The following is a 15560-nucleotide window of genomic DNA, read 5'->3' on the forward strand; positions in this document are numbered from 1 at the left end:
TTTGTACTATATAATTTGTGGATCTGGTACTCAAAATTTGCCCTGCAGTTGATTAGCAAATCTCTACTCACTTTCCTCTCTTTAGCAACAAGTGGCTCCCACAGATGATGAAACTGGAAAAGAACTGGTTTTGGCATTGTATGATTACCAGGAGAAGAGCCCTCGTGAAGTGACCATGAAAAAGGGGGATATTCTTACCCTGCTAAACAGCACTAACAAGGTAAGAAATTGCCAGGATTTAAGGAGATGATGGAAAATTATCAGTTAAGAAGCAGAGTGGTGTTTAGTTTGTTCCATTCATATAAAGAAACAATCTGGTTAAATACTTATCACACTGTTGTTTTGATATTTGTTTCTTTTGAATATTCCGGTGATTGACGCTCATCTTCAGATGGTTTATTATTATCCGTTTGGCAGCAGTCTATTTGGAGTTGTCACAAGGTTTCCTCTTTCCTTTTATAGTGGTTTGACATAATGCCTATGTTCTGGGTGTCATTATATTTCAGCGCTTTAGAAGTTGTCAATAGCCAATACTGTTGTTTGCCTGCTGCTTTTTAGTTCATGCTCAACATTAACTGTTGTCTTTGGGGACTATTCCTGAAACCTTTTAAAGCTCTAAGGAAATGGCAGTTTATGCTAGTCATATTTGTCTTTGCTGCAGGATTAAAAATGCACCTGGAGTAGTGATATATTCACTCTTTCCTGAGTTATGGAATGAATCAACATGGATTTACTTTATCCAGATATGCTGAAGCATGCCTGAGGCCTTGCCATGGATAACATAACATGGACCTGTTCACACTCAGCCGAGCATTGTGAAGAATTTGCTTGTCATTAGAATCAGCTCATTCAAGGCCTGTGTACTTTTGTTTTGAACAGTTGTTGATGTTTGTCCTTGATTTTATTTTAAAGGATTGGTGGAAAGTGGAAGTGAATGATCGTCAGGGCTTTGTTCCTGCTGCCTATGTTAAGAAATTGGACCCAGCACAGTCTGCATCACGTGAGAATCTGCTCGAGGATTCAAGCAGTATTGCAATGCGCCAGGATCAGATTGACAACCAGTGAGTAATTAGACCTGCCCTTTTATGTCAGGTATATATTTTTGCAGTGGAGCATTTCATACCAAGTACTGTATAACAAAAATACATCCTCCCCTCTTCCACTTTTTGGTTCACATTTTTTGTGTACTTTTGTTGTGTGTTGGGTAACTGCCCATAGCTATGCTAGTGCTGGCATTTGATAGTGGTATGTATCTTTGTTTTCTTGTAGGAAGATATTTGGCATTGTGGTATTGTCACTGACTAGTGTTCCAGAGATTCAGGGTAATACTCTGGGGTCCTGGGTTCAAATGCCATCACAGAAAATTTGGAATTAAAAGTCTGACGAAGACCATGAAACCATTGGTGATTTTTGTCAAAACCCATCTGGTTCACTAATGTCCTTTAGGGAAGGAAATCTGCTGTCCTTACCTGGTCTGGCCTACATGTGACTCCAGACCCATAGCAATGTGGTTGACTCATAAATGCCCTTTGAACAAGGACAATTAGAGATGGGCAATAAATGCTGGCCTAGCCAGCGACGCCCACATCCCATGACTGAGTTTTTTAAAATTGGCACCGTCACTAGTACTAGTTAAAATTCACAACATGTTTCTTTTTTTGGTTGGAGGGCTCGTAGAACTGGCAAAGAAAGAGGGGAAGGAGCGTGGGATAAATTGGATAGCTCTCTCAAAGAGCTGACACAGGCACAATGGGCCACATGATCCCCTTCTGTGCTGTATAATTCATTATAATGGTATCATATGTCAGCCTTCCTATGTATTTTACCATTTTTAAATTTCCGTTAATTTTCTTCTTCCCTTCCCTGCCCATTTAAAGACAGTGACCAGTGCATGCAGCATTTTGTTATGTAGCTCAAGTGTCCATTTCTGTGTATGAATCAAACAGAATATGGCAGCCCATTCAGTCATTTGTAGGCATTTCACCGAAACCAAATCATGTCCTGATGTGTTTTTATGGCAGGAATGAAAAAGTAAGGATCAGTTAGGTATGATAAGAAATAAGGAAATAGCACTGAAAATGTAGGTGAAATAGGCCCTGGACCTGTTAGCAGCATGTATCTGCAAATGCTGAAAGAAGTCAGAAAACAAATAGCAATGGCTTTGAACATCTTCTTTCAAAGAATCATGAATTTGGAAATTCTGTCAGAGCTTGAGGTTGTTGTTACAACTTCTGTTCAAGAAAGGAGGAGATACATCATTAATTAACATTGGTAGTGGGTAAACCATTGGAAACCATAATACAAAATCCAATTAACACTGACTTTGAAGGACATGAGTTAATTAGTAACAGACAGCACAGATTGTTTAAGAAGTAAATTTAGTGCTGTTATTTTGAGAAGATAAAGGAAGGAAATGTGTTTTTGGATTTTCAAAAATTGGCAGATGCTGCTTGGAGGCCTCTGGATAAAATTACAGGATATAAATCGGAGAATAATTTTTCGCATTGAAGCGACGTAACTGTGTTGTTTCTTGAGTCTGTGTTGGAACTATTCTTGATTCTACAAATGATCTGACTTGAGTATGGGGCACAGTATTAAAATTTACAGACAAAACAAAAATAGGAGGGTGGTTAACTGTAAAGTGATTTCAGAAGATCATCAACAGATTAGTAAATGGAGGAGATGAATCCCCGATGAAGTTTAATATTGAGACAATATCAGAGTACGATAAGTAGAAGATGTACAATGGTACCACTTTAAAAAGAGTAGAGAAGCAGAGAAACCTAGGGCAGAATTTTACCCTTGGTTTGTGGGCGCACGCCCGTGTGTGAAATAAAGCACGTTGACGTCGGACGAGCCTCTCACCGTCAATGTGCACTCTTGTGATATTTCGCTAAGCGGGTGTGCGATGAAGACAGAGGCGCGCCTGCCATTAAGTGGCCAGTTAAGGCCCTTGAGAGACCAATTGACTCCAGGTTTATGTGGCCCATGCGATTTTTCAGGCTGTCGCATGGGCAAAATGGGCAGGCCACAATTTGCATAACTTCATCCACGGGCGGGATAAGAGGGTCAGTGGGCTTCACAAAGCGAATAGTGAATATTTTGGATATCACTTGCTGCTTGCTCTTGTGAACAGGACAGCTTCATTTCAGCACTGCCTTTAGAGGATTCAGTTCAGGACTCAGTGTTGTCTTCCAGGCCCCTGGAGGATTCACATTGTGTGGACCCTTCCCAGGCATCAAGACAGCTTTCACTTGCCCTGGTAATGGAGATTGTGGTCTCCGCTGGAGGCAACTCCTCTGAGGAGGAAGAGAGGGCCAGAATTGGGAGGCGGCCAGGTGCCCCTATTCAGCTTCCACGGGAGCGACCTGCGGGACGGGAGGCGCAGGCACAAGGGGCACAGGAAGGCCAAGGCGGAAGGGGCCGGAGAAGATGCCACTATCCTGCTGCCAGAGTTTACAGGCAGCAATGCAGCTACCTCAATATGCCTGAGATACAATGCTGAAGGAGGCTCCACCTCTCGAGGGAGACAGTGACCTCCATCTGTCAGAGGATCGGACCTGAGGTCAGCTCTGACAGTGAGTGGACGCCCCATGCCAGTGGCTCCAAAGGTCACAGTGGCCCTGAACTTCTATGCCTCCGGCTCTTTCCAGGGCTCAGTGGGGGATCTGTGTGGAGTCTCCCAATCAGCTGTCCACAGCTGCGTCAAACTGGTGACAGAAGCTCTGTTCAGGCTTGTATTGATTTTCATTCATTACCACATAGACAAGGTCAGCCAGGCAGAGTGAGCCAGAAGTTTCGCAGCAATTGCTGGGTTCCCCTGTATCCAGGGTACCATCGACTGCACACGTGACCATCAAGGTGCCAGCGGTTGAGCCGGGATCCTCCTTCAACAGGAAGGGATTGCACCCCATGAACATGCAGACCGTGTGTGACCACAAGATGCAGATTCTGCAAGTCTGTGCAAGGTACCCTGGCAGCTCCCATGAAGCTTACATCCTGAGGCACTCCTAGGTGCCGAGGTTCTTCAGTGCTCCAGCCCGACTGGATGGATGGCTGCTGGGTGATGAGGGCTATCCATTCAAAAGGTGGCTCATGATGCCTCTCCGCCATCCAAGAACGGAGGCCGAGCAGCGGTACCACAGGAGCCACAAGGGCGGTGGTAGAGAGAACTATCGGTCTTCTCAAGATGCGCTTCTGATGCCTGGACCGTTCAATACCCCAGTGACCTTGGCATCTGATGAGGTTACGGCGACTGGGGAGATGCCAGCCATGGCATTGGCCACTCCCTCCCAGGCGGGGTCAGTACAGGCTCCACGGGCCAGAGGTCATGAGAGTCGCCACTCTCTCCATGGAGGAGGCATTGCGCTCGGACATGAGGGTCAACGCAGTGCTTATGCCCCTCATGGACCCCCCCCCCCCACAATGGACACCATGGCACACATTCCTTCATGTATCTCTGCGAGATCCTTCTGCACACCCTACTGGACATCCAGCAGATGCTACCTCAGGAACGACTCCAGAGGCCCATCATCAGCCATAGACTGAGCATTGTCCTGGTCCCCAGCAGTCCTCTGACTGCTGGCGCCCTGGGCACTCTCTGCCTCCGCCTGCACCTCAAGCGAGTGTGAAGTTCCCTCACCAATGTGCACCGAGATACTATATGCCAATCTTCAGTCCAGCGAGGTGCTGATGTCTGCACTGATGCCTGCTTGTCAGAGAGGGTGTGACGCTGTTACGTGCTCAGCATGCTGGTCCTCAGGGGTCAGGGGTGGGCCTTCAGGCTCCTCATAACAAGGAGCTGCTGGTCAGCCTAAAAGGTAGAAGAAGGACATGTCATCATTAGTTTAAGCCATAATGCTTGTCATTGTGCATGCCTAGCACCCTGATGAGATAGAGATCCCCTTGTCTTTCCGTTATCAATGGGCATTCCAGGTTCGAGGCTCACATCAATATACAGACTGCGCTGCAACAGTTGCAAAAAGCCACATTCTCACCTCAGTGCACTGCACTCTTACCTCCCCCTGGCACCCAAACCTTACCGCAGCCACTTGAACGAGGTGCATGACGCCTCTCCAGCTCCAGGGCATTCAGCTTATATCTACTGAGGATGAGGCGGTATGGGGGTCCCCTGCCAGTCTATTACCTCTTTGCATTGTTATGGGATGTTTTTTTCCTGGAAGGATAGATGAGGAGCATTGATGTCCCCTATACCTGCAGCATCATTGCAGCCTGGCCATTGCCACCTGAGGAGCACCTCGCAGGGCTCAGCACATGTGACCCTGGAGCTGCAAGGCACTCAGTCCAGAGTTCACCCCCTTTGCCAGATCCTGTCTCATTGACATTTGCCACTCACACTGTAATACCTCTGAGGTCCACGGGGGGATGGGCAGCTCTTACCTGTTCTGCAAAGTGGCCTATGCCAACACGGTACTCACCCTTCCCAATCGCAGGAGATCATTAAAGCACTTCCGGCACTGGACCCATGTGTGCCTCACCACGTTGTGGCTGCTGACCTTGGATGCCAACCCCTCCCAGGCCTTTTTCGTGAGTTGGGGGGGGCCTCCTCCTCCTGTCGCTCGGGACGTGTTTCTCCCCTGGCTGCCACCTCCTCCAGGAGGGCAGTGAGGCACTCGTCCGAAAAATGCGGGGCCGACTGCTCCGCCAACCTGTCCACCCGCTGCGGCATCCATGCACATGACTTCCGCGTCCTTCAGTGGCAGCCTTCCAGGGGCTGCCGAGGCCGCATTTGAATCAGCCGCTGGGTCGCCATTGGACCTGGCGGACATTAGGCCCCTGTCCGTTCATGCTCATTCAAAGGCCGAGTCTCGGGCTGGGCGGGCCTTAATTGGCCCGCCCGCGTAAAATTGCTGTGTGCTGCCAATCGCGGTGTGGTTCCGTCGGCTTCCTGACCACTTCCGCTAAGCCCACACGCCAAGGGTAAAATTCTGCCCCTAGGAATTTGGATGAACACAAAATTCAAACAAGAAAGGGCAAGTTGACAAAGTTTATTTAAGAAAAGAAGGATGTTGCATCCTGGGACTTCACAAGTCAACATACAGTATAGAATGTAAAAGCAGAGGTAATTCTAAATCTGTTCAAATCATTGGTTAGGCTGCAGGTGGAATACTGTGTCCAGTTTTGGGTACCTGACTTTAGTAAGGATATCAAGGCTGTGGAGTGAGTACAGAAAAGATCTACTAAGTGGGTGCCAGGGATGAAATAATTTAGTTATAAGCAGGGACTAGGAAAACTGAAATTCGTTTCATTAGAACAGATAAGGTTACGGTCAATTCTGATAAAAGTTTCAATTAAGTATATTGAGAAGAACTATTTTCACTGGCCAATGAGCTCATAACAAGAGGATATAAAATCACCAAAAAGTGAAGTGAGGTTTTTCTGTGGAGGTTTGTCGGACATGGGATATCTCTTCCTGAAACAATGACTGAAGCAAAACCCATAACAATAGAAAGGAAAATGGCTAAACATTTGAAAAAATTTTAAAAATGAATAGGCTACTCGACAAATACATAGCTCTATTCAGAAAACTAGTACAGGTGCAATAGGCTGTGCAGAAAACTAGTACAGGTGCAGTCTGTCCTTGTGCTGTAAAATTCTGTGATTCTTGGTGCAAGTCTATTGTCTACAGTAAAATTTAACTCTTCTGCAGAATCTTCCAGTATGGCTTTGCCAGGTCCACCTTAATGCAGGTTGTATGTCATGTACATTCCATGCCAATTCAGACCACCTAAATATCTAACTTGAACAGCATACTACAATGTTCAACATAATTGGATAGAAGCAAACACTTCAACTGTTGCTCGCCATCTGGTGATAGATTGGTAGTAGAGAATGGAGAGAAATGACATATGCGTGCTGAAAAATGCATGGAACTGGTATTGTTGCTTTTATTGATTGTTAGAAATTCCTTTGTTTTGCTGGACAGCTCCGTTGCTTGTTACTAATCAAGCTGCAGTCTTTTCAGCAGTTGCTTGCCTGCTTTTTATCTGTTGCTTCTGGGACTTCCCTTGCTGATTCTTGCCATGTACTACTAATTTTCCTTTCTTTAGCAGCTGCTTTAAACCTTTAATCTACTAATGGTGCATGCTGTGCTCTGCTCCCTCTGTCTGTCCAGGGCTCTGCTAGCTAAGGAGGTTGGCAGCGTTGTGCTCCGTATGAAGCAGGTGGAGGAATTGTGAGTAGGTTTGGCTCTTTCTCACACGATGTGATCTCTGTGCTTCCATTCATTTTCATACTGCATTTTGCTAATGCTTGTGGACGCTGGATGAGTCAATTAAATATAATTTTACTGGCTTGAAGGAGTTTGCTTGCCTGGATCGAACTGCTAAATGCTGTAAAACGGGCCAACTGGACACTCCAGTTACATTGTGTGGGGATGGAGCTTTTCCCATTACCTGATGGGAGGAGTGTGAAAGCTGGCATGAGTCACCGTTATAGGTGCACTATTCTGTTTTTTTAATTCAATTTTTGACATCTGCCATTGCTTTAGGTAGCACATCACAAGCATGCAAATAAAGTTGAAATTCGTGAATTCTGGGGAATGGAACAGAACCCTAAAAAACATATTTGCTGTTCAGATTTATGTGATGGCTGTTTTATTGTTGAGTGTGATCAACTTGGTGAGATGTGATGAAATTGTTGGATATCTGGGTGAATCTGATTTGGTAAGCTTTCAACATACTCGCAGGAATCGAACTACACCTGACAAAGTCCCAAATAAATGTATTGAGTGTGTAGTGTATGTTGGTGATTCGGGTGAGAGAATTAATTCCTTTGTATTAAAATCTTGATCTTCTCTCTTGGTAAATGCATTATACTCATTACCAAGTTAGTTGAATTAATAAAGAGTTGAATCACTGTTGAAGATAAAGAATATAATTTCAATCATGCACAATAAAACAAAAAATAGTTGAATGCCCTAACAATTATGTGCTGATAAATCAGTTTTTATTGACCACATCCAGTGACCATGTTAATCTGACTTATTTTGACCATTTTGAGTTCAATGCCATTTAGCTACCAAATATAAAACTTCAAATGTAATACTTCAGAAAAGTGAACTATTTAGAATGGGCCAGAACTGGGTGTGTAAGGTATTCCAGCTCATTTTGTTAGTGGTAATGAATGTACTAAGTTTTTGAAATTGATATCTATTTTCTGAATGTATTGCTGAAATGTTTCTCCATTCCTTAAAAGGTATGCAATTCACCGGTTTATAGAGTTCAAGGTTGTATGTATGTATGTTGAAATCCACAAAACATCTACTCAAAACTTGTGATTCTAAAATTTCTATTTTGAATCAGCTTCATTTTTGGGATCCAAGTATTATTAAAGATAGCTTTCAAGCTGTTTAGTGATTACTTAAAATGTTTAGGAAGCACAGTAGACTGAAGTCATAGGGCTGAAGGGTGCAGCTGAGGAGGTAGAGTGAGGTGAGGCCATGGGAGTTTGTATTGAAGATGGTAATTATAGAAGGTAAATGTTGGTTTTGTAACTATGTACCCCGCCCCTTGTTACACAAGCCTAGTGTTGCTTTAATATATTCAAACCATTGAGTAGCAAGAGTCAGCAATTTTTTCTTTTTTCTTTTGTCTTTTAATCATCATTGTCAGATTTAAGGTTTTCTGTTCTGATTTGCTGTCCATCTTCATCAGCAATTCCATATTCTGACAATTAAAGTTTTTTTTGTTTGCTTAAATAGTTGAGATTGGCAGTTGCTGTAGGGTGACCTGGTTGATTACCTCTCCTTTCAGATACCAGTCAATCCTGGAACTGGGGACAAAACGCAAGGATATGCTGGAAAAGAGCTGTAAGAAGTTCATGCTTTTCCGTGAGGCCAATGAGCTGCAGCAGTGGATCAATGAGAAGGAGGCAGCATTAACCAGTGAAGAGGTGGGGACTGACCTGGAACAAGTGGAAGGACTGCAGAAAAAGTTTGATGACTTCCAAAAAGTAAGTAAAACTTTTAACTTGAACTATTTCATGCAGTAGAAAAATGTAAAACTTAAATACATAAACCTACATGTGAATACCGTGGCTCTTTCACTTTTGGTTGCTTGATATATTGGCTTTATGGTTAGAAGGCCAGTGCCCACCCTTGCCACTTTTTTTCCAGTCCATTGTTCATAACAAACTATAGTTATAGTAGTTTATAATAATAAAAACAGAAAGCACTGGAAAAGCCCAGAGGTCTGGCAGCATCTGTGGAGAGAGAAACAGAGTTAAAGTTTCCAGTTCAATATGACTCTCCTTTGGAACTTCTGACAAAGGTACCCTTACCCCTCCCTGATGTGTCACAGTGTCTGCAGCTTGACCTCCAGTTCAGTGACCCTGAGCTGAAGTTCCTTGAGCTGCAAGCACTTACTGAAGACTGTTTGCCCTGGATCACACAGGCGTCCAGGGGCGATCACACAAGCAGCCAGGGGCACCCACACACCGCAGCCGTGATACATCACCTGTCCTGCCATCATTAATGTGTCTTTATTAACTGCAATTATTTTATTCAATTCATTATTTTCCTTTTTTATATATTTTTATTAATAATACCCTCAGTTTGTATACTATTTTAAACCTTAGGAATAGAATAGACCTTAACCACTTATCAATACACACCAAACAGCCAGCTTCTACCCCTGTAGCAGAGCAAGACCCAATTCCTACAAGCTGAAAAAATTAAGGAAAGGCAAAAGCAAGCTCCCTTAATCACCCAACTCCAGCACTCTGTTCAAAGTTGCACTCCATGCTAAGTTGTACTGAAATGTCTGTTTATATATCCTTCTGAAACTAAGGAGTTAGCTGACCCCAGTTACAAAAAACTAGTTTAAACTGCTATCCTTAATTAGCTAACTTGAGCTGCTCTACCAACTACCAATTCTTTTATCTGTGAGCCAAGACAGTGATTCTCAGCAGGCCACTTAGCTGTGGTGGGGCATCACAGCCAAACCTGATGCTGTCCTTGCCTGGCATCAAGATGTTCATCCTCCCAACCAGGTTTTTTTAAAATTATTCATTCATGAGATGTGGGAATCACTGGCTAGGCCAGTATTTATTGCCCATCCCTAATTGCCCTTGAGAAGGTGGTGCCAAACAAGTGGGCTGCTTTTTCCTGGATGGCGTTGAGCTTCTTGAGTGTTGTTGGAGCTGCACCCATCCAGGCAAGTGGAGAGTATTCCATCACACTCCTGACTTGTGCCTTGAAGATGGTGGACAGGCTTTGGGGAGTCAGGAGGTGAGTTACTCATCATAGGATCCCTAGCCTCTGACCTGCTCTTGTTGCCACAGTATTTATATGGTTGGTCCAGTTCAGTTTCTGGTCGATAATATGGGATTCAGCAATAGTAATGCCATTGAATGCCAAGGCGCGATGATTAGATTCTGTCTTGTTGGAGATGGCCATTGCCTGGCACTTGTGTGGCACAAGTGTTACTTGCCACTTGCCAGCTCAAGCCTGGATATTGTCCAGGCTTGTTGCTTTTGGACAGTTACTAGATATTGATGGAGAGCAGGGGCCCTGACAGACTCCCTAATCCTATCACCCCACCATCTGCTAACTTGGCACATATTAGAGATTTACTTGGGATCTGCCTGGTCTGTCGGACTCAACTACCTATTGGATTAGCCACCTGATTATTGGGTATGACCTAAGAAAATGGATTGTTGAAGATTAGTTGTGCAATTGTAAATATAAAGTTCTGCACTGAGTTTCAGGTCTCTATAAAATGAGAGTCTACCATCTTAAGTAATTTCCATCTTTTCACTCTGGTGGAATTGCTTAAAATATCTAGTTGTATTTCTAGGAAGTAGTTTTGGCATCAGCAAGCTTTTCTTCCTATGCTCATGAACATACCAAACAGGATGACCCACCTATTTGGCTTACCAAATAGAGCTGATAGCCTTATAATTGTTGGGGGCTATAATGCTTAGTTAAATAGCTCTTGGTCATTGCATGTCTGGAAAATAAAATTGCAGAGTTCCTATTTAGAAATCTAATTTGTGTAATTATATTTCAGTTGCCATCAAGTATGCGCCAGCTTTTTGCTGGAGTTAATCTTGATGTCCTGCTTTCTCCCCATAACTCTGCCTTAAATATTTATCCAATTTACCCTTAAAAAGTGCAGTTATTTCTGCATCATCTACTCCTTGTAGTAAAGTTGTATTCAAGACACATGAAAAGGTTACTTAAGTCAAAAAAAATTGTTAATCCAAGTAACTTTTTTTATTTTAAGGACTTGAAAGCCAATGAGTCTCGCTTGCGAGATATTAATAAGGTGGCGAATGAACTGGAGTCAGAGGGTTTGATGGCTGAAGAAGTTCAAGTTGCTCAGGTGCGGCATCATTTCATCTGTTTTTCAACTCCCTCTTTATTTCAAAATGAGTTTAATGTTCATTGTGAAACTAGCATTTAAAAAAAAAATTCTCTCCCTAAATTCCATAAAGGAATAAGCAGAGTAAAGGGGATCTGTGTGTTAAATGCAGCTGCATTATTGTTACCTTCTTGGTGGAAAATAAAGCTAAATTTCAAAGGTTTGTGCTCCTTGAACTGAAAATTGTGCAGGCTGCACATTGGTTGTAAGGAACTCCCAAGTCATTGTTCCAAAATCACGCTATTTGTGTGATGTTCTGTTCTAGTACTGATTTCAGATCCTCACCAGTTACCTTCTTCCAGCTCTATGTATAATCTTCTTTTGCTTCCTGTAGTTTCACCACTTAAAAATCTACTTTGTTCTGCCTTCTAGCCATCTGGATCAATGTGTAATTTAGTGTAAGAATGGGAATTAAGTGGGTTATTTTAAATTCTGTACAAAGTATCCACTTTGAGGTGGAATTCACATCTTTTTTTGCTATCTGTTGTCAGTCATGGAATAACTGAGTTAAACAGATGAGGAACTTCAAGCCTGGCAGGCTTTTAAGGTTGTGTTTTAGACCAGTTGCTGGTCTCCGTCAGTTTCTGCCAATCACCAGTAGGTTTAGTCTCTTTTGTAGCAATTATATTTTATTCCTAAACATTTTTTTCTTTGTTCATTTTCCTTATTTCAGGAACAGCCTCTCACGGGATCTGCCCCAGGAGCTGCCAAAGTAAGAGTACTGATATTGAATGAATTATATTAAATATATGAAGGTGAAACATAAACAACATTGTGCATAGCTGGTATCTTAGATCAAAATGGCACCAATGTCTCTGTAGCCTACAGACTGATGTAAGTAAGAGCCTGTATTGTATAACGTGATACTAGACTTCATCTGTGCGTTACAATCTGCTACTGGATTTTGCTGTTGTTCTCTACACCTTTTATTTTGGCATGTTTAAACTTTCCTCCAAAGGAAATTTCGGTTTTGAAGATAGGAATTACTATTGGTGTGATTCTTATGAGTAGTTTTACATGTTTGGACCATATTCTTTTCTGTGCTATTCTAGCATGGACATGAACTTGTTTTAAAATAAGCACTACATTTAAAATAGCCCAGGGAGCAATTTGGTAGAAACGTGTTAAGCATTTGAAAGACAGCTTATTTAAATCCATGTTGGATCTGTACTGTGTTCATCCCATGTGGCCTATGTTCTGCTGGTACTGTGGCTGAATTAATTTGTAAGCATCCAGTTTCTCAAATTTTAGTCCCTTTTTATGTACGTTCTTTCCACAGGATGAATCCGATTCTAAAACTGTGTCACCTTGGAAGGTATGAGTTTCTTTTTCGAGAATCCTATGCTATTTTACTTAAAAGCCAACTGATCTGTACCATGCCTCCATCATTTTCCACAAGCCCTCATCAGTTATAATTCTAGATGACATTCATTTTTAATTTTTGTCTTTTTCAACATCGTTTGCACCCCCCTGCCCAAAGTCACAGGAAGGCATAGATTTAATTTGTAGTCATCAAGGCCACTGGTTTACAGTGACTGAATAAATCAAATGACTGTGTTTGTTTGTTTTTGTTACTTTAAAATTGATCTAATCGTGATCAAATTCCGTCATTTCATCCACATTTCCTTGAAAGCTGTAAATCGGTAAGGTTGCTTATAGCTTACAGTTGAGGGTTGGCGTCAGTATGGTCTTCAGGGAAATACAGTAATTCACTGCAGGTCATTGTCAATCAGCTCATTCGTTTAGTGCACATTAATGCCAGACTAAGTCAAAGTGAGGACACTTCAGTTTGCAACTGAACCTCATTTTCTCTTCAGTTATGCCTCCTCACTAATTTCACGTTATTAGGTTTGGACATGTTGCAAGTCTTTATTTAAAGGCAATGGGGGGAGGGCAGTGGGTGAACATCTGCATGGAGTTCTCCTGTTCATCCGCTGTAACTTGGGCAGAAGAGCTGCAGGGACCAGCAAAAAATCCCTGCAGAGATTCACCTTACAGTTAATCTGTAACGATACAGGCAGACCTGAGGCATACCAACTTACTGACTGTTGTGGTGCTTGTTTACATCAGCATACCATACAAACCTTTGATGCAGAATTGTTACCAAGAGAACAGAAACGGGAATTTTACCTAAATGATACATAGCACAACACGCCCTCTTAAAAGCAGCTAAAATGTTTAGCCTGATTCAGAGTTCTGTAATCTTGCAGCCATGATCACTAACTGCTGCTTAATGTACTTTTTGAAAAGTGCCATTTCTAACCAATCATTTTATTTTTTCCACATTGCTCTTGTGACAAGATCCTATTCACAAAAGTACAGAATCCAATTTTAATATATATCCTTTTGCCCCTTAACACTACGTCTTTCAATTTGGAATGATAATATGTGAGCTGCTCTACAAATTTGAAAAACATCTCTTTTAAAAGCTACCACATGGGGTCGTTGTGACAAATAACTCAGAAGCTAGATAATGCATTGAAGGAGAAAGGAAGAAAAGAATATGCTGAAAGGGTAAGATGAAGAGGAATGGGAGGAGGATCGTGGAGCATGGACCAGTTGGGCCTAATAGCCCGTTTCTGTGCTGTACATTATATGAAATTGTGAACTCTTCTCAGCCACCAGCCCAGAATTATTTTGCTAATCCTGCCTTCTTTAAACTAAGAGTCAAAAGAAGTTATTGATGCTGCTTGATAATATTTAGAAAGTAATAGTCTTTTCTAATTTACTCATATTTGAGGTGCAGCAATTGTCTTTCCCCTTCTGGGTTAGGAATGGAAAAAAAAATTAGACCGGGTTCCTATTCCAGGTCACTACCTAGGGCCCTTCTCTGGAAAGTGCACATGTGGATATCTGGTGAGGGGTGGGATTGCAATGCCCTCAACGGTCACTACTGAAGCTAACACGTGAACAGTTGCCATTTGAGCTGGTTTTTGTGGAACTATATCCCAGCATAAGTGAACACCATATGGAGAAGAAGGAAGAAGTTCAGAAGCTCTGAGTATGAGTAAGCACTGCACAAGTGGGGCTGGCAATTTAAATTTAAGTGTGCTTAATTGTGATTTTTTTTTATCTCCAAGCCAAATCTGAGAAATACAGTCAAAAAACTGACTAACTTATTAATGTGACATTTGTGCACAAAATATTAACGTGCTTTTATTTGTGGAGGAGCTCACATGCTTCATTCTTTTCATCAAATCATCAAACTTATCTGTATACCTTTTAATCTGGTGTTTGTTGATTCACCATTCATTCTTTTCTGTGGTCTCTGAATGCTTTCCTAACTTCAGTATGGACATATTAATGGCGTGGGGTGTGACCTGCATTTCACATTCTACACTTAATCACACAGACTACCAAAAGGGGATTCTAAACTCAGTTAATGATTTTCTATTGATGGTGAGCTCTTGCATGCCATGTTCTGTTAGTTCTGAGTGGGCATATTTCTAACTTTAACATTTCTCTTCACTAACTGATGGATCGTGACTGGTTTGGTTTTCCACTGCTGTGATTCATGGTTGCGGTTTAGACTGTGCGGCTGGCAACACATGCGGTGGCTAGCTTTAATGCCATCAAGGTAAGAACTGATGGATCCGCTCCTTTCTGTCATTGCCTCTTTCACCTGTGTCTCACAAGCAGTGATAAGCTCCTCACTGTTTTGTGGCTGTGTTTCGCTCATTTGCTACAGTGCAAATCACTGTCATTGTACTATTATTATGGGGTTATTTTCACCCATGGCCCAACTACAGTACAGTCCGCCGTTCCCCGCACTTCATGCTTCTGTGTTGCAAAATAAACCTGTTGCATTTATAAAAGTTTATGACTATATGCCAATGGCAACTAAGCTAACTGAATAATTGTGAAAGTATGTCTTAGCATCATAAGTTAACCCTCTCTATACTGAATGTGCTTTTTGTATGTATGTGTATTTATTTGAAATAGTTATCTTGTAACGTATGCAGAAACTACAATATATATTCACAGTAAAGTCTTTGACTACAGAAGTGTAAAGTAAAATTTGTGACCTTTGACTGTGACAATAGAGCACCATTGTAATCGTCAGCCTTGCTAACTCAGGGTAGTTTCAATAAAGAAAAAGATGAGAAGAAGGAGAAAAAGGACAAGAGTGACACAAGTGTGAGAACAATGACAAAGATGAGGAGTTAATTAAGGATG

The 15560-nt window shown here is 42.2% G+C and overlaps 1 protein-coding gene across 12 annotated transcripts in view; it reads left to right on the forward strand.

Moving 5' to 3' along the window:
• sptan1 (spectrin alpha, non-erythrocytic 1) overlaps nt 1–15560 on the forward strand; it is a 114597-nt gene that overhangs the window by 46110 nt on the left and 52927 nt on the right. For 9 of the 12 annotated variants that reach the window (XM_078550152.1, XM_078550153.1, XM_078550155.1 and 6 more), the window contains 7 exons: nt 86–220; nt 913–1061; nt 8775–8973; nt 11247–11345; nt 12058–12096; nt 12664–12699; nt 14914–14961. In XM_078550152.1, the coding sequence (XP_078406278.1) occupies nt 86–220; nt 913–1061; nt 8775–8973; nt 11247–11345; nt 12058–12096; nt 12664–12699; nt 14914–14961 (705 nt within the window). The remainder of the gene's footprint in view (nt 1–85; nt 221–912; nt 1062–8774; nt 8974–11246; nt 11346–12057; nt 12097–12663; nt 12700–14913; nt 14962–15560) is intronic. The other 3 variants (XM_078550154.1, XM_078550160.1, XM_078550161.1) reach the window with 1 other exon arrangement.

This window comes from Cetorhinus maximus, chromosome 10 (assembly GCF_964194155.1).
Source record: "Cetorhinus maximus chromosome 10, sCetMax3.hap1.1, whole genome shotgun sequence".
In the NCBI taxonomy this organism is placed as follows: Eukaryota; Metazoa; Chordata; class Chondrichthyes; order Lamniformes; family Cetorhinidae; genus Cetorhinus; species Cetorhinus maximus.